We start from the raw sequence: 25,132 nt of genomic DNA, 5'->3' as shown, positions 1-25,132 counted from the left end.
ATAAGGGTTACATCACCCCTTTTCCTTGCTAGGCAGCACTTTGTTTAGTACTTTGAATTCTGGTTGTGTAGTGAGTTGGTTGACTAATACAATAATCAACAATTTCAGCTATCCTTTACAAGAGGATCCACAGATTCCCATCAAGTTTGGATTGTGGGGAACTTCTATGTGTAATTTTCCTCCAAGATTCCAACTGCAAGAGACACAGCCATTTTCAAGTCGGCAAAGAATATTAGATGGTTTGGTGTCGAGGACATGTCTTGGTGCAGTTTGAGGGGTATGTTGGATGAGACAGCTACTAAGATTGGTATTCCTGACATTTTAGTAATACATTTACGTGGGAATGACATATGTCAGATAAAAAGTATAGAGTTGATTTTAACTATTAAGGCAGATTTGACTGCAATTATGGATCAGTGACCTAACACGCAGGTTATTTGGTCAGAAATTCTATCCAGGCGATTTGGAAATGTGCACGTAACAGTTCAGTCATGGAAAGGAGCCGTAAAAAGATTAATTTAGCAGTCAGTAAATTTTTAATGGCTAATGGAGGCCATGTAGTGAGACATCATATGATACAGTTTCGGTATGAACATTTGTACAGACCTGATGGAGTGCATCTTACCGATGATGGATTATGTTTATTTGTTGAACAGTTGTTCAGGGGAATTGTTCAATGTTAAGATGTCACCCTAGTGGTTGTGAACCAGGGGAGGAGGGGTGGATTCGCCACAAGCTGGTGCAGTACACCCCACCCAATAATCTATTGTTGTTTTAGCTGGTGCTTTCTTGGCAACCATTCTAAAAGATATAATTAAAGCTGTGATGTCTTTTTCCAAATACGTCTCCTTGTCTTTTTTTTTTATCATTTTTATTATTATCATAAAAATTGATATGGGGGTCTTTTGGCAAGTGATGTGCAAAGGGTAGAACATCAACTGCTAGGTGGGTTACTTCTTTTCACCTAATGCCAGGATCAGGTGCATATTGAAGTGAGAAGTATGTATCTGATTGGTCGGGGTAGCCATTTTACGCTGCTAAACCCGGCCACTTTGGGCGCGATCAGTGCAAAAACAGCAACAATTGACTAGCGCGTCGCGATCTCCAGTCACTTTAGATGGGAGATAGCAAGTTGAATATTCATGTTTTATTGATATCAAATTTTTGAGCAGATAATAAAAATGGGGGTTTCCACTGATGTAAGGCGTTTCGCTGGTCGCTTCCCAATTCCTCATATAACGGAAACATATTGCTATTGTGGGTGATAGGAATGTGGGTTTTGCAGTTAATCCTGAGAATTTTGCAATTAACCAATATAATTAATTAACTTCTAGCCAAAGCAAGCTTATTTTGAAAAATTGCTGTTGCGGTGGCATCTCTTCTTACTGAGTGTCGCAATGAAAATTCGGGGCCCTCATTCAGAGCCGTACGCTCTGAGCAGAGCGCACGCTCTGAATGAGGGCCGGCCTCCATAATTATGGAGCGTCCTCCTGGACGCTCGTATAGCTGTGGGTCACCACCCACAGCATATACGAGCGTGCAGTTTGATGGCCGCGATGGTCTTGACCATCGCGACCATCGCCACTGCGAGCCGGAGCCTGCGGTTGAGGTTTTCAACCGCAAGGCCCGGAGTGATTTTGGCTCTATCAGAGCCAAAATCACTCCCACTGACATCACTAGTGATGTCAGTGGGCCGGCTTCTGACGGTAGGCGTTCCCTTGGGAACGCCCCCATCAGGGAGGCACGCCCACCAAAGGGGGCGTGCTGTCAATCAACATCGACAGCACGCCCCCTTTGATCAGACACAACGAGCGAAGGAAAGTCCTTTGCTCGTCGCGTCTGGCGCATGCGCACGACGGAGCTCCCGCCGTCGTGCGCATGCGCAGTGCACAACATTGACCCACTTGCGAGCGGACAGCCGCTCGCGAGTGGGTCTGAATCAGGCCCTCTGTTCTATAACTTCCACTTCACCTAAATTGGGAAAATGCCAATTGTGCTATCAGCAAAAGAGCAAAAAGTTCAACAATACATCAACATGTTAAGGTACTATATCGGACCCTCAAAGAAATAGAAGGTGTAATGCAAACACAATAGGGCACTAGCCATATATCGCTTGTCGATGGAATGAGCGATACAGTATATATCGCCTAGTGTGTACACAGCCTTAGGCAGCACTGGCAGCCACAATGTCTCCGTTTAGATTTCTAAGTAGAAAGCAACAATGTTTGAAACTGTACTAATTGTTAAAGCACTCAGGACCTCATTCAGAGTCGGTCGAAGTGGCCGCACGGTCATACGCCACCGATGTTCGCTATACTGCGCATGCGTAAAGTCTGCAATGCGCGTGCGCAAACTAGCTATTACGATCAGAAATTTCTCTCTCCTTGAACACAGCCAGGTCGGTAGTTTGAGTGACAGATTGAGGCGTTTGTGGTTGGTAACAAGGGAAGGTGCTTGAAAACGGGGGAGTGGAGATCCGAACGCAGGCGTGCCTAATTATGCGAACGGCGTTTTATGTGAGTGCATACGGTTTATGGGAGTGCATAATTAACAAAGTAGCGTCATGGCACATGTGACATGGGAGGTTTTTACACTGACATGATCGTAGAGCTTAAGAGAGGGTATGGTCAACCTTAAGCTCTACGACCAGTTCCGATGGTCTCGATTAATCCTTATATGCCCGGAGATGACGTGTAATGCGTTAGAGAAGGGGGCGTATTTTTTTGTATTCCGGCCGCTTCCTCCCCTTGGTCGGCCAGCTACCGATCCGAAATTAGGGACGCAACTTGCGAGGGAATCATTTGCATATCCGGCCCCTTTTCCCGTACGACCGTGCGGCCACTTCGACCGACTCTGAATGAGGTCCACAGTCTCTGTTAAGGTCCTTTAACAGCGATGCTTAGCGCTCCAGTAGGCATCCTATTAAAGCACAGATACGTTATGAGCTTACATAGTAGTAGTCTGTTCACATTTCCTTGTTGTCATTCAAGGTAGTCAATAACTAGATAATTTGCCTGCACCAATTAAAGATCTTTAGGTTACATAATCATACAGTCATCCCCACATTTACTGTATTTATTAATAGAAATGCTGCTAGCTAAAACAAGATTATTTAATAAAATTGCTGTTGGAGCTACTGGAATAACAGAAACTCTTCTTACTGGGGCTGCTCTGCACAGTCTGTTAAATAGTTGTCACTTGATCTAAATAGAAGGGAAAATGCGCTGGGTTTAATCAGAAAAGAAAAAGAAAAATGTTTACAGCAGTGCAAGCTTGTGTGGGATGAATGTATAATGTTCCATCGTCCTGACCTTGAGGTATTATTTTGGTCCCTGAAAGACAAAAGGGTTAAATGCATACACAAGCTTAAAACTAATATGAGGTTCCATCTACATAATGATACTTAAACCAGCAGCTTTGCTACTGAGTTGCCTGATATTGTAGAGGGCAGAATATCTAGGATCTAAAGATAGGGGGGAAGAATTACTCTTAAAAGACTTCTGTCATTGTCTTAACACTGTATAGGATTTGCGGTTGCAGGTATACCCAGTTATGGGATATAGTTATGAGAATGCCGATCTCAATCCCGACATCGGAATCTTGGCAAGGGATTTAAGATAGGCGTCGAAATAGGTTTAGGGAGCTGTAAAATGGGTTAGGGTTAGGCACCCCCTGGGAAAGGTTAGGGTTAGACACCACTAAGGGTGGGTTAGGGGGGAGACAGGGGTTAGGGTACTTACCTGCCCCAGTCGGGATCTTCATCCTGTCGGGAATAATACTCCCCCAGTTATACCACATATCTACCGGGATCATGAGTGGCTATTAGAGCATGCTATTTTAGCCCAAAAAATAAAATTTCTTTTAATTTTCTTTAATACACTTGAGATATTGCCTGAAGCAAAAACAAATTGATAGATTGTGTTGTGGACCCACATGAGGCTGTTAACTATCCCACAGAATTTCTAAATTCATTGGAATATCCAATGCTTAAAATTTAATACCCTATCATACTTTTTAGACTATGTAATGTAACTAGATTGTGTGACGGATTCAATTAGCCACAGTAACTAACCGCGGGCTAATGCAGAGGTTAATATATTAACTGGCTGATTTGCCCTTCATTTCAAAAGATTGTAATTCTCTGTTTGTTTAGCCTTTGCACTAAGATTAAACAAGTCACCAGGACAAAGTTTCAAATCACCAGTATGGACTTGCGCAAGAACCACTACACTCATGGTCTCCTAAATGTGATGCTTTCCAGGGTTGGTTAAGAAATTATTTATACATTCGGTTTCCAAATAGAAAAAAAAAATGTTGTTTGTAGGGAAACCCTTTCTTAAATTTCTTGACATACAAAGTTTATGATCATGTGCCCCTACTCCTTCCCCTTTCCTAATAGAATGTAAGATCTCACGAGCAGGACCCTCCTTCCTTTAGTTTCATCCCTCCCTATGGTCCATTATATGGCCCATTGGTATATTCTATCATTATGTTTACACTTGTAACAATATTATGTTATTCTGACTATTTTAATGTGAATGGCACTGTGGAAATTTGTGATGCCTCATAATGAAATGATAATAATAAGTTTCTAGCATTTTTGTAATCACTGCTTCATAGCAAGAACAGTGATTTTTTTTTTCAAAGGTAAGATATCGCACTATAATGTATTTTAACAATATAGTACTTAATATCAGATGGTGTTATAAATCATACAATAATACATGATACATTCATGGAATCAGAGCTTTTGACTTCACATATAACAGCCGCCTATCCTATGAACACTTAGATGCCACCAGGACTTCAAAGTGGACAATAAGAATTTATATTTAAATTGGTATAACTGGACACCTAATGGAAACATTACCTAATACAGCCTGAGTTTCCCATATCCAAATATTCTGAATTACAGAATATTCCGAAATACAGAATTTTTTTAGCATGATTGAGATTGAGAAACCTTTGCTTTTTGATGGTTTAATGTAAACAAACTTTGTTTAAGGCACATAATTATTAAAAATATTGTATAAAATTACCTTTAGGCTGTGTGTATAAGGTGTATATGAAACAGAAATTAATTTCATGTACACAAACTTTGTTTGAGCTATAAAATTATTGAAAATATTGTATAAATTTACTTGCAGGCTGTTTGTATAAGGTGTATATAAAACATAAAGGCATTCTGTGTTTTGATTCGGTTCCCATTCCCAAGATATTTTATTATGGTATGCAAATATTCCAAGATACGGAATATTCCGATATCCAAACTACCCCTGGTCCCAAGAATTTTGGATATGGGAGACTCAACCTGTAACTTGAGATAACGGAATGGTGGGTAACAATAGTAAATAATCGTACTGGGAATATTCAGTGAAAATGACAGGCAATGACACACAATAACCAGATGCATAAACTGAGACTGATCTGATAATACCAGTGGGTAATAGCAAAGTACAAAAGGAATAGGCAAAATTCAAAGGTAAACAAATTAAGGTCAGGAGAGGTAGTAAACAATCTTAGTAAAAAATCAATCAGCAGCCAGAAACAACGGAGCAGAGTAAGTATCCTAAAGCAGGAAATCCGAACTGAAACTTAAGCTATCACTGACTATTTAGCCCAGTGTGCTTATCACATTGGAGTATGCAATGAATGTATGGCTGCAACTAAATTCAGAGCATTCCAGTCACTAAGCAACTGGCTGAAGCTCATTGCGAATGAGATGCTACTTTCTAACATTACCACTCTTTTGAGAAGAGGTGGATGGACCCCAATGTCCTGTTGTTGAACCTTTCACTCAGTTTTTGCATATGGACATTTGTAGCATACGACCTAGGACCAGTCCTCCGGGTCGTATCCTTTCTAATTAATGAGATAGTGAAATCTACTCTTTACATTTTTAGAATCCAAAATATTCTCTAGTTCAAATTCGGGCTGTGTCTCTACTGGAACTGACTTTGTCTACTAGGAAATCAACTGGAAAAGGAGGCAGGTTTCAACAACAAACAGTGAACAGGCCTGGAGATTCTCAATGACCTGGCCTAGTCCACTTGTTAGCATACATCATTGACTTTCATGATAATTTTGAAGGGCCCAATAAATGGAACTGATGGCAGTTTCAGCCTGATATTAGGAGTAAACTGCCAGACTCAGAAAACTTAAATGTACATATAGGGGTATTCAATATGGGTGCGATAACATCGTTTTTTGCGTTAATATCGCACTTTTTAACTTTTTTGCGTTAATATCACTGGTTTTAGTTTTACACCGTATTCAATTTCAAAGACTTATCGCAGTTTTGAAAAGTCTTTGATAAAAAACGGTGATAACTTTTCACCATTGAATAGGTGTCGAAAAAAAGTGCAGATTTGGGGTTTAGAGGTGCAGGCTTAAAAAAAATAGCCTGCACCCCTGAGATTGACATTTAAAAAATAACTGTGTCCAAAAAAGTAAAAAAAAAAAAAAATAGGGACACCCCAAAAAATTGATTTAAAAATTGGGGTGCAAAAAAATTAAATGGGAAAAAATTGTTAAACAGTGGGGAAATAGGTTCAGGGCTATTCTGCATGTATGTGGCAGGTGTTTTGAAGAATAAAATTATAGCGGCAGGTGCACAAATGCAGAATTTTTAAAAACTTACCTTAGGGACATCAAAATATGCTAGTACCCATTTTCATGTACCCCAAATTTGATGGGACCACTTAAAAAAACGAAAAAAATAACCTAAGTGCTCTTCTGCATCACTTCTTCAATGTCGGGAAAAAAACACCTGCTGCGGTTATTTAAATCCCCGACTTTCAATTAAAGGCTAAAACGGGGGTACCCATAGTGTTCCCCCATGTTTTTACAACTTTAGGGGGTCTGACAATTATTTTAAGGAAAAATTTGTAACTTTACGCAAATCCAACTTCGGAGTTTCCTGTTTTCGTTAATTTGATATTGAATACGGGGATAAGCGGGAGCGCGCACCAGACTTAACGCAGAAAAAAACTCCGATATGAAACGTTAACTTCGGCAGTGAAGTTAACGTTTCATATTGAATACCCCTCATAATGTTTGGTTGGCTTGCAGCCATGTCTCCCTGATAATGTTTTTTAAACTGCACAACACACTCCTAATTTCTGTAATTCAGGTGTAATTTCCCTTAGGAATGTTGGTCATACATACAGAAAAAAATTAGAAATACCTAATGCTGAGTGTGGGGCATAGTTATAAGCGCACAATGCCTATGGCAGTGACTCACTCCAATTGCTATGTGAGCTGGAAATATAACTTCTGAAGTATTGCTCTAAAGATTGATTAGCCCCTTTCAGTCTGATCATTAATTTGGGTAAATATACCACTTACAAAATGAAACCAACTCCTAAATTCACGAAAGCAGAATTAAGTGAGAAACCCTTCAGATACACTATTGGATGATATTCCATGTAGTCTAAGGATGTGTTGAAGATACAATGGTAAAATTTTTGGCTAAGGGAATGCCTTGCAAAAGAATAACAATGGGCTATCTTGCTAAATTCCATTGTCACAAGTCTCGGACAGATTATGGATTCGGCCCGTATTTAGGGAGTTGGCTAGACCTATGCCTGAGGCGCGGAGTCTAATGTGCTGGCGGTATTCACCAGGGACCCTCGCAAGAAGGTATGGACTTGGCTGCGTCCGACACACAGGTCCCCGCCCTCAGGATAGGTCTCCTTATGCAGGTGCTGGCAAACTCTGGATGAAGCGGAGAAGACGTATTGCTTAGTCGACAGGCCGGGTCAGAACCAAACGGACTAGACTGTACCAGGGAGCAGGCGAAAACAGGTCACGGATTGGCCGAAGTCAAAACCAGATATCAGATGCAGTACCAAGGGTCAAGCGAATTCAGGGTCACAAACGAAGCCAAGGTCAGAAACAGGTAATGGAACAAAACAGGAACGCTGGCATATGGTAAATGAGCCTATACTCTGGCACAGAACTACTGCCAGGAACTTCCTTAAATAGGCAGAGCTTGAATCTGGCGCCTACAGTGACGTCACCTATTTAGTGTGCATGGCCCTTTAAATTTAGCACAGGTCGGCACACGCGCTCGTAGGGAGCCGTGGCCGCCTGCATCAGACTGAGGAGGGAGAGACAGAGACTAGCGGGGGATGCCGGTGACGCAGCCCCCGCTGCTCCTCTGCATAACAGCGCCGTCGGACCCGGTAAGCGGGCGCCGGAGTTCGGCGCGCTGTGACATCCATATGGTACTGCGACCCTGCAAGAATTGTAATTCTCCAATAAAATCCATACAAATGTGTGACCATGACTTTTCAGGCCATCCATACAAATGTGTGACCATGGCCTCTACAACTCTTACGAGTATACACATGACATGTTTATTTTCACAAACTCTCCTACATGAGAGATGGCCGCCAAACAGACCTGGACAATATCCTAAAACTGGCCATACAACAGTCCGACTTTCCTTCAATCATCCAACTAGTTGGTTGGTTGGAATGAAAATCCGGTAATGCATGGGAGTAAATGATAATCAGCCATTAGCTCCCAAACACTGGAAAATGGACGATAGCTGTTGTTCAGACAAGTTGTTTAAATCAAACAGACGTAAGCAATTTGCCTAAACGGCCTTTTTCGTGTCTTCTGGAGTTTGGGAGCAAATTGCTCATTGTCATTTGCTCCCATGCACTACTGGATTTTCATTCCAACCAAACAACTAGTTAGATGGTTGGAGTTGGTCTGGTGTATGGCCAACTGTAAAGTTTTACTGATACCACGATGACCAGAGATCTTAACCGCTTGTCTCCTTCAATGCGGCTTCTTGGTTTTCTGGAACAAAAAAATGTATCTTCAACTGTGTTTTAATTACCTAACTGAGCATCCTTCAGTATTGCAGATAAATCATGAGAGAGACCCATAACTATTTTGTCAGCAGGAGTGATAGCATTGTTTGGAGGAGGGTGTGAGTCTTGCTGTAGAAACTTACCTCTTAACAATGCGTCTGCCTTAAGTTTCCTATACCCGGGTCTAAATGTTTTCATTTGTCAAAAGCTATTTAAGTCTTGGCAGACCATTTAATGAGACCCCTTTTTTGTCATGGCTGTGAGGGGTCTGACTATTACAGAAAAAGGCTCAGTGAGTCATCTGTAATAATTGGTAAATCCCAAAAACTCTGCAGCGCTTTTAAGATTTCAGAGAATAACACAAGTTTTGTATAGCTTCTACCTTTTCTTTGTTACCAAATACCCCAGAATCCTCGTTAATCTAAAACTCTGCCCCAGAATCCTCATTAATCTAAAACTCTACCCCAGAATCCTCATTAATCTAAAACTCGCATTTCTCAAGTTTTGCAAACCATTGGTTTTCTCTAGGGATGTGCAGGCTCGGATAGGTTCGAGTTTGCACGTTGAGTTCGGATTTTTACCTCCAAAAAAACGGAAATCAGAAAGAGGCTAAACGTCATCTTACATGGACGAACATCATCATTCCTGGACTTTTGTCCAGGAATGATGATGTTCGTCCATGTAAGATGACGTTTAGCCTCTTTCTGAGTTCCGTTTTTTTGGAGGGAAAAATCCGAACTCAACGTGCAAACTCGAACCTATCCGAGCCTGCACATCCCTAGTTTTCTCATCATTGTAGTACTCATTTCACTTGTTTCCTATGGATTTAATAGGCACACATGGAGTGGAATGTTATTAGATACCACTGTGGACACAGGTGTTTCCAGGAATGCCATTTCAGATGACATTCAATGGCCTTTTTATTATCGATGAAATTACCATCTTCACTACTTTAGGTTGTAACATCGAACGGACCATTATTAATTAACCAAAAAACATGAATCAACAGGGAGTTTTATAAACATTCAACAAGGCCACCAGAGGGAATCTCCCCATTATCTTTCACGTTCTGCTATTAGGATAATAAAGGAAGTGATCATTATTTAGTGCTAATTGAGAGGATATTATATTAAGAATGTTCAAGATATCCATGAATATGGATATATAAAAAATAAACTGCAATATATACTGTAGTACTTGAGTATTATTCATTTCCTTGCATTGGTTATTGGATGCTTTTTCCCATGTGACAATTGGCTGCTTTTAGATAGTAAATGTGTAAATATCTGAACTAATGTTTTTATGAGGTTCTGTCATTTTCCAAATTGTTAGAATAAAATTCAGCTACAGTGGCAAGAAAAACTATGTGAACCCTTTTGGAATTACCTAGATTTCTGATTAGTGTTGTCACAAGGATAGACACACACAGCCTGCTAAACTAATAACACACAAATTACAGTACTTTTCTTGTTCATGTTAAATACATCTTTTTAACATTCAAAGTTTAGATTGGAAAAAGCATCTGAACCACTAGGCTAATGACTTCTAACACTGGGTACACCCTAGGTCAACCTGTCTGATGACTGGTAAGTGCACATACACGTACTACTCAGCCGCCCGATGTGTCGGGTCCGACATCACAATAGTTGAGCTGTCAGTCACCTCCGGGTTCCGCAGCATGGGTGTGGGGGATCAGTAGGTTGCCCATACACACCAGCAGATGCACCAATATATATGCAGATATATCGGCCATCTGCTGTGCTGCACAGTCCATGTGATATGTCTGTGAACGACGAAGTTCACAGACCTATGGGAGGTACACACCCGCTGACACTCTCGCGATATATATATCGGCCGCTCCATTGAACAGCCGATATATTGCCCAGCATGTACCCAGCTTAAGAAAAAGAAACAATTTGGTGTCTGGAGTTAGCTTACCTGGAGTCCAATATAAAGTTTATTAAGATGTTTTACAAGAGCATATAAGGCTAGCTGTCCACCAACGGAAGTTCAACATGATGCAAGAGGACAATGAGAGAGCCAAACACAAAAGTGAATCAACTACTGGGAATTAATTTCTGTTTTGTAAAGAGCCATGGCCCAAAATTCCTCCTGATCGTTGTGCAACAGAAAACTTTTGGTTGATGTTATCAAAGGAATGTCAACCAGTTATTAAATTATTAAAATCTAAGGGTTCACATACTTTTTCCATCCTGTACTGTGAATGTATATACGGTGTGTTCAATGAAGACATTAAAAAGTATAATTGTGTGTTATTAGTTTAAGCAGACTGTGTTAGTTTATTCTTGTGATTTAGATGAACATTAGATCACATTTTATGACCAATTTATGCAGAAATCCAGTTAATTTGAAAGGGTTCACATACTATTTCTTGCCACTGTACTGTATATACTTTTTTTTTTTTAGAATACAAATATAAAACTTTCATCTCCTTCACTTTTTCACTTTACTAGATAATTTGGGAAACCTAATTTGCATGGACTCACTATCCATACACTGATTTATCATCGTAGGAGCACCGTGTTCCTTTTATTCTGTCTATCCTAAAGTATAGTTGAGGAGGAGCAGGATATTAAATAAGATTGTCTTTGATCTGATGTGATAACCCATTTCTAAATGACTATTGAGTGCAGTGTCTTTCCACTCAGTCTCGGCTGCAATTCTATGAAAAGTGGCCATTTAAATTCGACTTGACAGAGTTAACTCCAACTTGTAGTGCTCCAGTAAATTACAATATCATGTTTTCGGTTTTTACAATGCATTATTAACACCAGCCCACTGCCCAAGGGGTGTGGGAAATAGTCTTATTGCCATCAGCACAGGGGGGTGTTTTTTTGTTTTTTTTTACGGGTCCAAGCTCTTGGAGATTCCAGCTTGTGCTAAAGTATAGTGTTGATAATAGAAACTTGGGGGAGGGGGGCACAAACACAGTGTTATTTAATGAGAGGCTGATCGCACAGGAATATAGAATCAACATTAGTGTATGTTCAGGACTCGGTGCTTTTAATGCTGGGCATACACTATACAATTATGTGTAAGATATCTGGCCAATCTGGCTAGTTGGAATAAAACCTGGTAATGTATGGGAGCAAAGGACAATCGACCACTTGCTCAAAGACAAAAATGGTCGTTCAATCTAACTGGTTCAATCAAACGAATTTAACCAATTTGAACAGTCATTTATGTCTGTTTTCCAGTGTTTGGACCAAATGGTTGGATGTAATTTGCTCCCATACATTACCAGGTTTTCATTCCAACCAGATATTTGTATAGAGTATGCCCAGCATAAGCAATGGCTCATTGCAAATTTCATATTTTGTGATTTTTCTTATTACCTATTTTTGTCGCATTCTTTTACACTTCATATCATTCTTGTGTTTACTTATACCTAAGATTTTTGGCTGTTATAAATATATATTTTAAATTTCATCATGACATTTCTCAAAAATAAACAAGTTGTCATTCCAATCCATCGGAAATCGGCAAATCGTTCAAAATATCATCTAGTGTGTACCCAGCTTTAGTTTATTTAATAGTCAGAGATGACTACTTTCAGCCTGTGTGTGAGCATTTGCCAAATACCACTCTGTGGCCCCCATTTGTTGAAACTGGATATTTTTTTTAACATACCTACAAATAGAACGATCAAATATTACATAAATGTGTCAACGGGCTTCAGACCAAGCCTGGGGTTTCGGGATAGGGGGTTCCCCTTTTTTGGGGGGTTTCCAACTCCCCTGAGATCCCCGGCTTGGCCTGACCGGCTTAGAGTGAGAATGCTTTGGCCCTGGAGACCCGGTAATGTCGGGCTGTGGCATTACACTCGGATTGGATCTGGTGCTGGTTTTAGTTATAGGGAGACCCCTACGCATTTTTTTTCAACCTATAATTAAAACCAGGACTGGCCCTGCAGCCTGGTGCTGATTCATAAATTATGTTGGAACCCTACTAATTTTGTTCCCCGTAATTTTAGGAACCAGGACTGGCTGGCAAGTCCGGGGCTGGTTAGGCTTTTGGGTGGGGACCCTATGTAATTTAAAAAAAAAAAAAAAACACATTAGATTAGGTATTCAGGCAGAAACATACACACACTGATCTGTGTATGTTTCTGGCAAACTCCCAGCTCAGGAGGTGGTCTATTTGAAACTTAAATTTATCAGTGAGTTTGTTACAATCTCACTCGAGATTGTAATCTCAATTCTTAGTAAATTTGCGAGTTGCATCTTTTCATGTAAAGTACTTCCTAGTTTGGCCGATGGTGAGTTTAGTCGAGTTTGCAAGAATGTAGCTGGACATATCTGTAGTCAGACAGTGAAACCACCTGCCATATGGCTGGTGCAAGTTTCAATGGTCCGTCTAAAGATACGTCCAGACGAAAATGCACCACTGCAAGATTCTGCATCTCAGCTTAGATTATATCAGCAGCAGCACTGACATAAGATACATATGCGGCTGCAGCAAAAGACGCGTCTGTGTATGACACAGAAGCAGCGCTTTAGGCTGTCCCGAGGACTGGATTTGAGAAGCACTGGCTTAATGCATGCAATACATTTTTCCACCACATATCATCAATAAGAAATACAACAGGCAGCAGGCAGAACTTATGGGTTGACAGGTGAGTTGCTGTAGACTTGTAAAGGACCATAGATGCTGGCACATATATCGTGCCTCAAGCTAAATTGTTAAGTGCTTCACATTGAAAAAAAAATCTTGTTAGTAGGTGAAAATAGATTTTTTTTTCTCCTTTTGTTTACAGAGTGGATGGGCTTACTTCCTGATAAGAGGACAGGCTTGTCTCCTCTCACTGACAGTTATCTCAATGTTTTTCATCCCACTAAAAACCTATTTACTGGTCGATTGCTCTAGTTTAGCTTGAGGGCAGAACTGTATAGGTCCTCAGCTGACAGACATTCTCTTATTACTAGTGTTTTGGTAAAAGGCAGCAATGTGTAGCAAGTGCACAAAGGTGTGTAAGTAAGAAAGGTGCTCTCATATGACGTGCACAGTACAACTGGCAGATGAATCGTGTCTTAATGTACCGGAGATATCCTAACATGCACTTTGACCTTTTCCAGCTTCTCTCCCAGACGATCTGAGGACCCTGATTCAGGAGGCAAAGGAAATGAAGTGGCCCTTTGTGCCAGAAAGGTGGCAATACAAACAGGCTGTAGGCCCAGAAGACAAAACAAACCTACAGGATATGATCAATCCACGGCTGCATGACTTACTGGTATGAACTGTGTTTTTTATTATAAATTCACAGTATTATTTTTATTTTAAAAAACAAAATACATGAAATGTTAAAACAATTAGGGAACATCATAAAACACATGACAAGGCAAAACCCTATGATACCATATACAACAAAGGGTATCGGCACTATAAGGTACAAGAGGCCGACAGAACCATGGAATAATCTTCCAGCAGTTGTGATGTAGATTTACATAATAAAAAAAGACCAAATTAATAACCAAATATGCACAAAAAGGCAGCCTAAATGGAACTGTGGTTCTTCACAGACATTAATCTGGTTTTGATGAAATTTTAATTTCTCAGCACATATGACAGATCAGTTAATGAATCCTTATACTGTGTCATCTTTAGTTCTGCTCAGAATGTTTCAACAATACTTTTCAGGATTGAGTATTATCCTGTAGACCTCTTAGTTATTGCAATTATTTTGTCAACCATGGATGCAGATAGCCTATTTCACTACACAATTTGCTATGTGCTCATATTTAAGGTGGGTACACACTGAACAGATATATCTGCAGATGATGGTTGTTCATACACACTAAATGACTATCATCTGTCTTTGGCCGCGGATCCTGCTGGCTGGGGGGCGTGTTCTGTACCCCTGCCCGCGGCCTCTTCTGCATGTGTACGGGCAGTCGGCAGACCGCCCGTACACACTGCCCGATGGACAGATATGTCTGCAGATATATCTGCCATTGGCTGTGCAGCACAGCCGACGCGATGTGTCTGTGAACAACATCGTTCACAGACATATCACTAGTACGCACTGGCCGACGGGCACCCGATATATTGGCCGACCAATTAATCGCCCAATGTATCTGCCAGTGTGTACCCAGCTTTAGAGTTGGATGTACATCTGAGCCTTTTTTATGCATAAGATATGCATCTCTGTACTGCACTTGTGCACCAAACACTCATACAGCATGCATACATCCATATATATATACTTTTTGTGTATCGATGACTTGCGTCTCTGTATGCAAGGAGATCGTGAAAGAAGGCAGGAACTAGCAGGCAACAAAGTCCAAGTACAGTAAAGGGGTGTGTACATGTAATTGCAACACAATTAGACGTGGATGGATTCTTTTAGAAAACGTTTCTCTTGCAGGTGCAGAAGGGCTGGTTCTGATTGGCTTACTGTGCACTGATCCATCCAGCTGTTAGTACTTTGGCCGTCTATTCGTATTACCTAATAAATATTAACCTTTGGACTACTGCTGGAACGAAGATTACCATTTATTTAAAAAATAGGCAAAAACAATATTTGCACTAGATTTTATTTGTGTTTTGTCTGCATGTAATCTTGTTTTATTTGGAACATGCGACTTTCTCATTCATTAATAACTGTTAAAACAGTATTGTCTCGTATATATGGCACTTTGTTACGTTCTTATATTGTGTACAAATAGGGTAATACAACTTTATAATTTATTAGTAACACTGTCAAGCCACATCTCTGCACTATGTCCAGGTTTTCTCTACATCACGAGATGTACATATACACACTTGTTGCACCTAACATATATCTTGTATAACTCCTACTCTTTTTGAACTTGAGGTGTGTCTAACTTATATACATGTAATCAGGTTTTTTTTTTTCACTATGAGTCGTTTCCTTATTTACATTATTAACGCATATGGGTTCCTGTCTATGTCAGCCTTGTAAATAGAAAAAACTTGGGGGAGTTGTATCAAGCCTTGGAGAGAAATATAGTTGAGCAGTTGACCAAAGCAACCAAACTCTCTAACTGTCATTTTAAAGTCTGTGCTAGGGAAATGACAGAAGCAGATTGGTTGCTGTGGACAACTTCTCCACATTAACTGTCTCCAAGGCTTGATATCTCCCCTGGATGTCATCAATTTACTTAAAGGTGTAGGTCTATTTTCCACTCTTAGGAGACTCCTCTGTAAACTAGTAGTGCTCCTTGTATTGCGGGAGGTAGAAAAAGTTAATGGGTTGCACTGCATACTTTCTTACTTTTGAAAAAGCATTTCAGGAAGATTGTGAAAGCAACACCTATGAGTGTGGCGATAAAGTGGGCGGCGTGTACTGCTACATCTGAGGGGCGTGCCATAAAATTGATTTACATCCAAATGTAAATGAGCCCCAAATCAGTTAGTACAATCTTCTTGTTGATGAATACACACTGATACTTTTCAGAAAATGCATGTAGCCATAGGGATCATTGTGCATTATAACCAATGCAGGGAAATGATACTAGAGATCCCATTTGATTGTGTATAATCTCTTTATTTTCAAGTATATTACAGCTACATAATGTGGGTAAGGCACAATCAGGGAGATTGCTAGATTCTTCAGGGAAACGGGGAGATTGCTACTATTTCAGGGAGTCTCCCTGACAATCATGGAAAGTTGGCAAGTATGGTGCACTGTGCCAATATGTAAATGCCACCTCCTACTACTTTACCATAGCCCTTTCTTTGAATTTAATTTTTTTTCTGATAAACAACTTCATTTTAGGGATTTTTTTTTGCCTTAATTAAATCAGCGTTAAATGACAATAAGATTATCTTTATTATGTATAGAATGCCTGTATTCTGAATAAAGTCTCTTTTTTTACATTCGGCATCTAAAAATATACTTCTCAAGTGAAGAACAATGGGATAATCTTAGGATATTATGATATTTAATACAAGAGGATAATATGATATTTGGAATTTCTTAATATTCATACTGAGAAACTGAGGCTACAAGTAATCACTTGGTATTTTGCTATGCACTTTTAGAAGCTGTGCTGTTAATGTAGCATTCTCAGCCTGCAAACACCTGTGGCATCGTAATGGCAGTTGTGGAATACTTATACTATTCTGCCATTTGTGAATGATCTTTATTTTAGAGTGTAATATTGAGTATAAAGTTAGGTATGTTGCTTTATTATTATTATTATTATTATTATTATTATTTAATAATTATTATTACCATCTTTTATTTATATGGTGCCACGGGGTTACATTGTGTCGTACATAGAGATTAAATTGCATGGGTACAGACTAATACAGATAAGTACATAACTTTGCAGATATACATAATTGCAGTGTTCACATTAAATAATTACATAAAGAATACAAAGGGTGGAAAGCACTGTTCACAAGAGCTTACGTTCTTAATAAAAACATGCACTAAATTGTTAAAAAATGATTATGTTTTACAGAAGATTGCTTTCTAGTTATATATTTTTAAGCAAAGGCTAGCCGAGCTCAACGTGAGCACTTTTATCTTTTGTGTGTGTGCACGGCATGCCTTTAGAAGGAAACCGGCCCCTTACATTTGGCTGATTATGTTGCAACATTAGACTAATTCTGTATTGTCATTTTATTTCGCCTTTTTTTGTGACCTTAGACAGAAATTTATGGCGTATTTTGACCTTTTCTGTGACCCCTGCAAAGCTTCTTAACTTAAAAGGGTACAGTCCTGATTCTTACAGAATGAGCACCTGCAGGAAATGCCCCAAGAAACCTGGATAGATGAGAGATTAATGTGGCTAGAATAGCAAAGCAGTGTTTTACGCATTATGCCCTCTCCACAGGTAGACAGGCCTTTTCTGAGATGATACCAATTATTTATTGCCGAAACATCTGTTGATAACTGCAGCTGCCCCTGTTAAACAAAGCACATCACAGGGTCAGAGACTATAAGGACCTGAAATCCTTGCCTCATGCTAGCTTGGGACTATTCACTAGCTCTCTCCCTGTGTTCTGCACCCTTCCCCCTTGGTCACAGGACCCTGGGAAGTGTAAATGTGTCATACATTATCAACAAGGAGCTGCCTTCTCCTTCTCATCCACTTTGAAGTATCATATAATCTTTTGAAGCAATTTATAGTTCACAGTTATTAATTTAAAACACTACTAGCCAAAAAGGAATAACAACCTCACCTACTAGCCAGATGACTTATGCCGGAGAAATGTTGATACTTTGACTCTTAGAGTCCATTTTCCAAATGGGATATATATTGAATTATATTCGGTCAGGACATATTTTACTGTATGTAGCTCTGCTTAAACATGAGTGCTCTTATGTCATTGTATACCAGGCAGGGCACTGCTTGCTGCTCAGGGGTACCAACGCATAAAAATGATATCAGCACTATTCTGTATAAAAAGCTTTCAGCACTCTTAGACAAGAGTGAAATGGGTTCGTTGGCTAACCACATGATAAAGATATAATTGATGTACGCAGAGTAGGATATCGATATCTTGGTTATTAATTTAGGAGAAGCCATGATGTGGCTGATTGGTGAGTGACCTGTTCCATGGGCTGGATACCTCAGCACTGTTTAGAAAGTCAATAGAAGCATAAGATGAAATGAGAAAGCCTTATGTGAAAGGTACCCAGGTTTCAATAAAGTTTTTGGAGGAATTATGAGGTATGCTGCTCATATGCTCATACACTTTATTCAGTGGGTATGCAGAATCCTTAAAGACAGCATGACTAGATGGGACTGTGGCTATTTTCAATCAGCAGACAGATAGCAGCCCAGAGAATATACCTTATTACGTGTTCTGATTATGGGACGTAGCTGGGACTTTAACTGGGAAGAGGAGAACCTGGGAGAGAGAGGAATGCCTATTTGTAATTTCGTGCCTTTTGATATCAAGTTATGCTATGGAGATCTTTGGACAGATTACCAGATGTGAGGGAATGAACCATCTCTAGAGCAGCCTTTGCAAGAAATATCTGACATATCTGGTTGAACTTGTGTTGTCTTAATGGCACATAGTAACACTACATTAATATTTTTTGTATACATTCTCATTTAATCTGATGCAATTTGATTAATATAGTTAATAAACAAATGTTTAAAGTAAATATATAAAAGAGTATAGTTGACAGCATATTATAAGCATATTCTGTACATTAGAGCCAGGAGACAGTTGATTGCTCCCAAACGTTCTCGTTCATCTCTTCATATTCCTCAAACATAATTGTCTGTTAAGGACAGAAACATCTACAGTTCTATTATACAGTTCCACCGTTTTGCTTATTAAGATTCACCATTGGTCGCACCATCAGACATTGCACCAGTCCAATAAAGGAGCAGAATATTTGTCTGAACATGGCCGCCGAAATCAGTACAACTGCACAAAAAGTCGCAGCCGCTGACCGTGACATGCCCGTATCTGACTAGCCACCCCCCCTGTTACCACCCAGGAACGTCCAATTGAAATTGCCCTACCCTGCTTCCCCCTGTGATAATCATCGGGACACGTGCTCCATGCAGACTAAAAAAAATCGTCCGATTGCATCCGGCATTGACACTGTGTCCACCTCTGAATCATGGCCCTAGGTGTATGTTGCTGTTGAACTGTTTTTCTGTGGTAACAAATTGTTCCCTGTATAGAGCTATGGTAAAAGTAAATGTGTCTAGATTTGTCAGTAGCAAAGGGAATATCACGAATAGACACATATGACTGAATGATATTTGTATTATTTGCACATTGTTTTAATGAGCAAGTTCTAGATGGATGGCATTCATAATTTTATCATCCCTTGGAAAAGTTGGTGGCTATTTGGAGTAGTTGCATGTCTATTGCAGCCATGATCTCTGTTGTGGATAGTCAAAGTAGAAGCTGGCTGGCTGGTAAACCCAGCTATTAAAAATAATAATAATAGTGTTTTGGTTATCTTATCATAGTCAAAATAACATTGTGTTTGGAATACCTTTCCAGATGGGTTGGGTATGAAATCCTGGCTGTCGGGATGCCGCTGTTCAGAATACCGACAGCCAGAATCCCTACACCCAAAAGAACAGGTGGTAAGTATTTTCCCTACCCCTACCCTAACCCTCCCGCCCCGGTGCCTAAACCTAGCCCCCCCTCCCTACTGCCTAAACCTAACCTCCCCCGCCCCGCTCCCTAAACCTAACACTCCCTCCCAGGGGCCTAAACCTAACCTCCTCCCCTAGTGCCTAAACCTAACCTCCCCTTCCCCGATCTTAACACTCCCTCCCCGGTGCCTAACCCCGCTACCTAACGCTAACCTCCCTCTAACCCCCCCGATACTTACCTTTGAGATGCCAACGGTCAGGATACTGGTGCCGGGATCCCAATCTGTCGGGATTTCGGCATCGGTATTTAGACCGTCGGCATCCCTCACGCCCTTCCAAATATAGCTTTTTGCTGCTGGGTGGGGGTGGAAGATGGGGTTTTCAATGATTACATGATTTATTTCAATAGATAAATTAAGTTAATAAATGTCTGTGGCTGCATTTCAAATCCATGTCTTGCAGTTTGGAGTGTTGACAAGCACAGGTTTTCTAGTGGGTAGATGTAGCAGATACTTTCTTAGTCTTTTAGAACATGCACACATGTATTATGTGGCATTGTAAATAACAAAATAATCCAGATATTTTCTGGTATTGTCCATTTTGCTATTTGAGATAAACGTTTTTCATAGCAGCCTTCAATGTACTATGAGAATGATTCATAGTTGTATGCTACTGCCACTGCAACTGCGATCACATAGCGGGCTGCTGTGCGAAAATATGCAAATGTGACAGCCGCCGGGATATGTATTGAGACGCCCCTCTTTGCAAATCCAAGCATCTGCGTACGAAGACACAGCATCGGTCACAGATCATTTGATGTTAGCAATCCTGAGTAACCCTATGGTCACACTGAAGTTATGGCTGCGGGAACCGAGATGCTGGAGCCATGTTTACTGCGTATGAGATCCCAGAATCAGCATGTGACATGCCCCCGATACGGTTGCGACACAAATGGTTGCTCTTTTAGCTGACTCTCCCCATTACCACCCCAAACGCTTCCTGACTGTCAATCACACTGGGAATAAATACTCGCTACTCAGACACATGCACAGACGGACGATAATCGCCCTTCTGCGAAAACATTGAGTACAACTCTGAATCAGGCCCTATATTTCATTATTTATATATCAGAATAGATTGTTAAGGACTCGCTAATTTATTGGTAAATATTATGTAAAATGACGTAAATTATTTAGATAGTTAATAAATTTAGCCCAAAAGATGGAGAATTGACTAATACTTCTTACAAAACCAACTTCAAATTATTATGTTACTTTTAAATGAACTTCTTTTTTTTATGCATTCTTGCAAGGTACATGGAACACTTTATGTAAATGTAGAGTAGATCTTTCCCCTTTTGGAAAAACGTTGTTAGAAGGGATGTTTGCTCTTGTTATCACCAGCTGGCAACTCCCCCTGTGAAATTGGGGACTTTCCCCATTTGTGTTATGTCAACGGAAAATCTATTCTGTTTGAACATGGTTGATATAATTGAGTTTGATCACGTGTGTAGAGCTAGGACGGGGGAAATGAGATTTAACACCATTCTGCTGATTTGCCTGAAAAACGTAAAACAGAAATGTTTTTATTTCCAGCAAAAGCTCATATGATGTTTGTTTGTTTGTTTGTTTGTTTGTTTGTTTGTTTGTTTTCTTTGAAGGCCAATGTTTTTGCCAAAGCAAAATATTTTAACAAAATATTTATATTTTTGTAATCAGTGCATTGAATTTGAATGCTTTAAATACATCAAGTAGAAATATAAGAAACACAAATAATCTAGTTTTAACTTTAGTGTCTGAAACCAGGCAATTTGTGATTTCTGTAGTGACTTACTAAACTGAATCTTCATAGATACCCACAATGGAGAATTGGTGATTTAGCAATGTCTGTCAATTCTTTAGTGGGAGGTTTTAAAACCTTGTAATTTTGAGGTTACATTTAATAGATCCAGAAAGGAATGTGACCTGAAATTCACTAAAAAAAAAAAAAAAAAAGATTTGAATCACTGTTTCTGCAAAGTGATGTTAAGACGATCCCCTGCCTCTCTGTTACTCTAGAATAACATGCTGAGTCTGTGGAGTTTAATCACCTTGGTAACATCAGCACAGCACCCTACCCATTAACTTATGTAGCTTGCATTTCAACTTTTAAGCTTCTTCCTACGTCTTCAAGGTCAGATCAACTTCTAAACATGCATAAGCCCTTATGGTCCAAGTAAGAAAAGAGATAATGAGGCTCATATGGGTGTCCTTATATATTTCTTTACAGAGTTACACGTCTTACATATATCCTCAGTTTGTGTACATTGTCATATGTATTCCACAGCTGTCCACAGACACTTTTCATAGTTCAGTTCCATCAACTCAACTCAATTAGAGGGTCTCTGATTTAGAACCATGTGAAGGCAACTGTAAGTGTATTTTGCATTGTGCACTTGAATTATATTCCATAAGGTGGCAGCACTTCATGCATTTCTGAGTTGAAGTTTAGAGTTTAAAAGCTGCTTTCTGGGAGTAATAAAGCAGTTTCAAATCATGTTATAGAAATAAATCCTTTGTCTCCAAAAAGTCCCTGTCTGGTTACCAATACAAATCCAAACAATCGCAAAACTGATCATTTGGTCCAAAATAATGAATACAGCGACAACTAAAAATTCCCAATACCGTTGATAAAGGAACTAATCCCACACTAACATACATGTTTCTAAACAGCAAAAACCTATAAAGTGATTAATTGATACCGATAAATATTCCCTATGCAGCGCTATGTATTATGGTGGGGCTATATACATTATCAATAATAATTTGGTTAGCAGATCATGGAAATAATTTGCATCTGTGGTTTTCTCTTACACAAAGATCAGTAGCTGCAAGAGCAACAGAGAAAGCAGATAGTGACTACAAGGTGCTGCATTGGAATATGATAGAAAGGGACGCAGTTATTTTGATGGAGGTTATTAGGTTTAGTTGCTGCTTCAGAAAGACTTTAGGAAAAGTGTACATGGTCATTAGGGATATTGGAAGTCGTTTTAGTCTCCATGAACTTGGCCTATGACCTTTTATATTGCCCTATAACATGTTTTCACTTCCATCGTTTAAGAATAAAATAGAATAGAATTTCATATACCATTTGAGTAACTTCAAACATATTTATTGTTCATATTAGGAGATATATCATATACATACATACATACATACACACAGGGTTTTATTTTCTGTGAAAAAAAGCTGCTGGTACTAGCCTAAATTTTCTATGTTGATATCGCCCCCCCCACCCCACCCCAGCCATCCCTGTGGTTGTAAGAGAATCCCCTGCAGCAGGGGGATCATCATTTTGGCCATGTTACAATTTTGTTTTGAAAATCAAAGTAAACAATTATTTAACAATCATAATACGGTGCACTCTGCAAAATAGGACTAATAAACTTATATGCACAATTCCCCCCCTCCCTTATACTTATGTCCTGCAGCATTATCATTCTGGTAATATCTTTGGTAAGGTATGTAGTCTGCATCCCGGCGATCGGTATGCCGGAGCCAGAATCTAACAGCAGTCTTAATCCTAGGTCCAGCATCCCAGCCGCCAGCAATTCTGCCAAGACGCTGGCACTGTGCTCTCTTCTGTGCAAGTTTTGTGAACAGGAATAGGTGATGACACTGCTGCATGGTGGGTGTGTTTGTGGTGTGGGGGGAATCGCCGATACACATGGGTACCCATCTCCCTAGGGTCAAACTAATTCTTGCACAGAATGTAGAATAGGTACAAAATTGCAATATCTTACTAAGCTTCATGTGAGTACTCACACTGTATACTTCAAACGGATTACTATTTACTTACAGTTTTGATATGGGGGCCTATTCATGATGTTAATTATCGGGGTCCGAACGGACCCTTATAATTAACATTCTAACTCGCCACGGCTGCTGGAGCAATTCATCATTGCTCCTGCACAGTGACAGATGATGCGAAATCAGCTGTCCCCGCGAGCGGCTTCACTGCTCCTTTTCGGAGCAGTGAATCTTTTCACTGCTCCTTTCGGAGTAGTAACGGGACTGCGCATGCGCGACCTACAGGTAACGCATGCGCACAAGAGCCCCAACGTCCACCGGAAGGAGCCGGACAGGGGCGGAGGGATCCGAAAGGATCCCTCTTCGCAACCCGGACCTCCTTCCCATAGGGAAGGAGCAGGTTGCGAGCCCGGAGCTTGATGAATTCTGAAACCATACTAGTGTATGGGGACAGCGGGCGATTCCACGAGAGGAAGGTAAATAGGAGATATCTGTGATATCTCCTGCTTTACCTTCTTGATGAATGGCCCGATAACTTAATTTTTACAATGTGAATATTCACCTGCTTTTGTTAAAATTAAGTGATGATGAATAGGCTCCTTGGTCTCCCCATTAATTTCAGTGTCTTCAGTGTATTGATGTTAATGTTCCCTCTGACACTTTTCATTTCTCACTGTAGTGATATACACATAAGGCATGTAATAGAATGAGGCTTTTTTCATTTTTGTTTTATCAATTGTATTTTATTATTAAATTAATCCCAATGTCGTATGTTTCGTTTAGCTTTTTTTTTTTAATAAATTCTTTATTTTCAAATAAATTTTTCAATATACATATACAATATCAGAACAGGGAATAAAAAGAGGAAATACAAAACGACATCCAAATTGCATATATCCATTAAATTGCAGAAAAATAATACAATCAAAAACATAGTAACATAGTACAAGACAGACACAATGGGGGGGGGGACATTAGGGATGATATAGGGTAGAGTAAAGATGTCCACTATATAATAGAAGTTAAAGTATGTGGCCATTCAAGATCTAGTTGGTAAATGTATAACCAAAGCTACATATTATAGCCTATCAAACCCGATACTTATATTTGATCCCGGGGTATCAGATCCTTGTAGGAGGAGGTAGTTTTAAAGTCCATACAACTAAACCATAGTGTCACATATTCAGAGTGCTTTTCGGGGGTCGAGTGAAAAGTTTTGTCCATTGACATAAAGAAATCTATGCGTTGGAACCATTCCCAGGGTGAGGGAGGTACAGAAGAACGCCAACAGACTGGTATTACCGCTCTGGTTGCATTATTCAGTTATTTGAGTAAAGACTTTTTATATTTAGAAATGGGTATATCTGAGTGCAATAAAAGCCAAAAATCTGGCCCAGTCGGGAAAGGTGAACCCAGAATCTCTGATGCCAAGGCTATTCATTTACCTTTTTTT

At 39.8% G+C, this 25,132-nt stretch overlaps 1 protein-coding gene across 3 annotated transcripts in view; it reads left to right on the top strand.

Annotated features, from left to right (window-relative positions):
• Nucleotides 1-25,132, top strand: part of ALPK1 (alpha kinase 1) — a 184,988-nt gene that overhangs the window by 100,746 nt on the left and 59,110 nt on the right. For all 3 annotated transcript variants that reach the window (XM_088448335.1, XM_088448333.1, XM_088448334.1), the window contains exon 4: nucleotides 13,922-14,076. In XM_088448335.1, coding sequence (XP_088304461.1) covers nucleotides 13,922-14,076 — 155 coding nt within the window. The remainder of the gene's footprint in view (nucleotides 1-13,921; nucleotides 14,077-25,132) is intronic.

This window comes from Taudactylus pleione, unplaced genomic scaffold, assembly GCF_031769625.1.
Source record: "Taudactylus pleione unplaced genomic scaffold, aTauple2 ptg000454l, whole genome shotgun sequence".
NCBI lineage: Eukaryota > Metazoa > Chordata > Amphibia > Anura > Myobatrachidae > Taudactylus > Taudactylus pleione.
The sequence above is the reverse complement of the archived record's forward strand: the minus strand, read 5'-3'. Positions and strand labels throughout refer to the sequence as shown.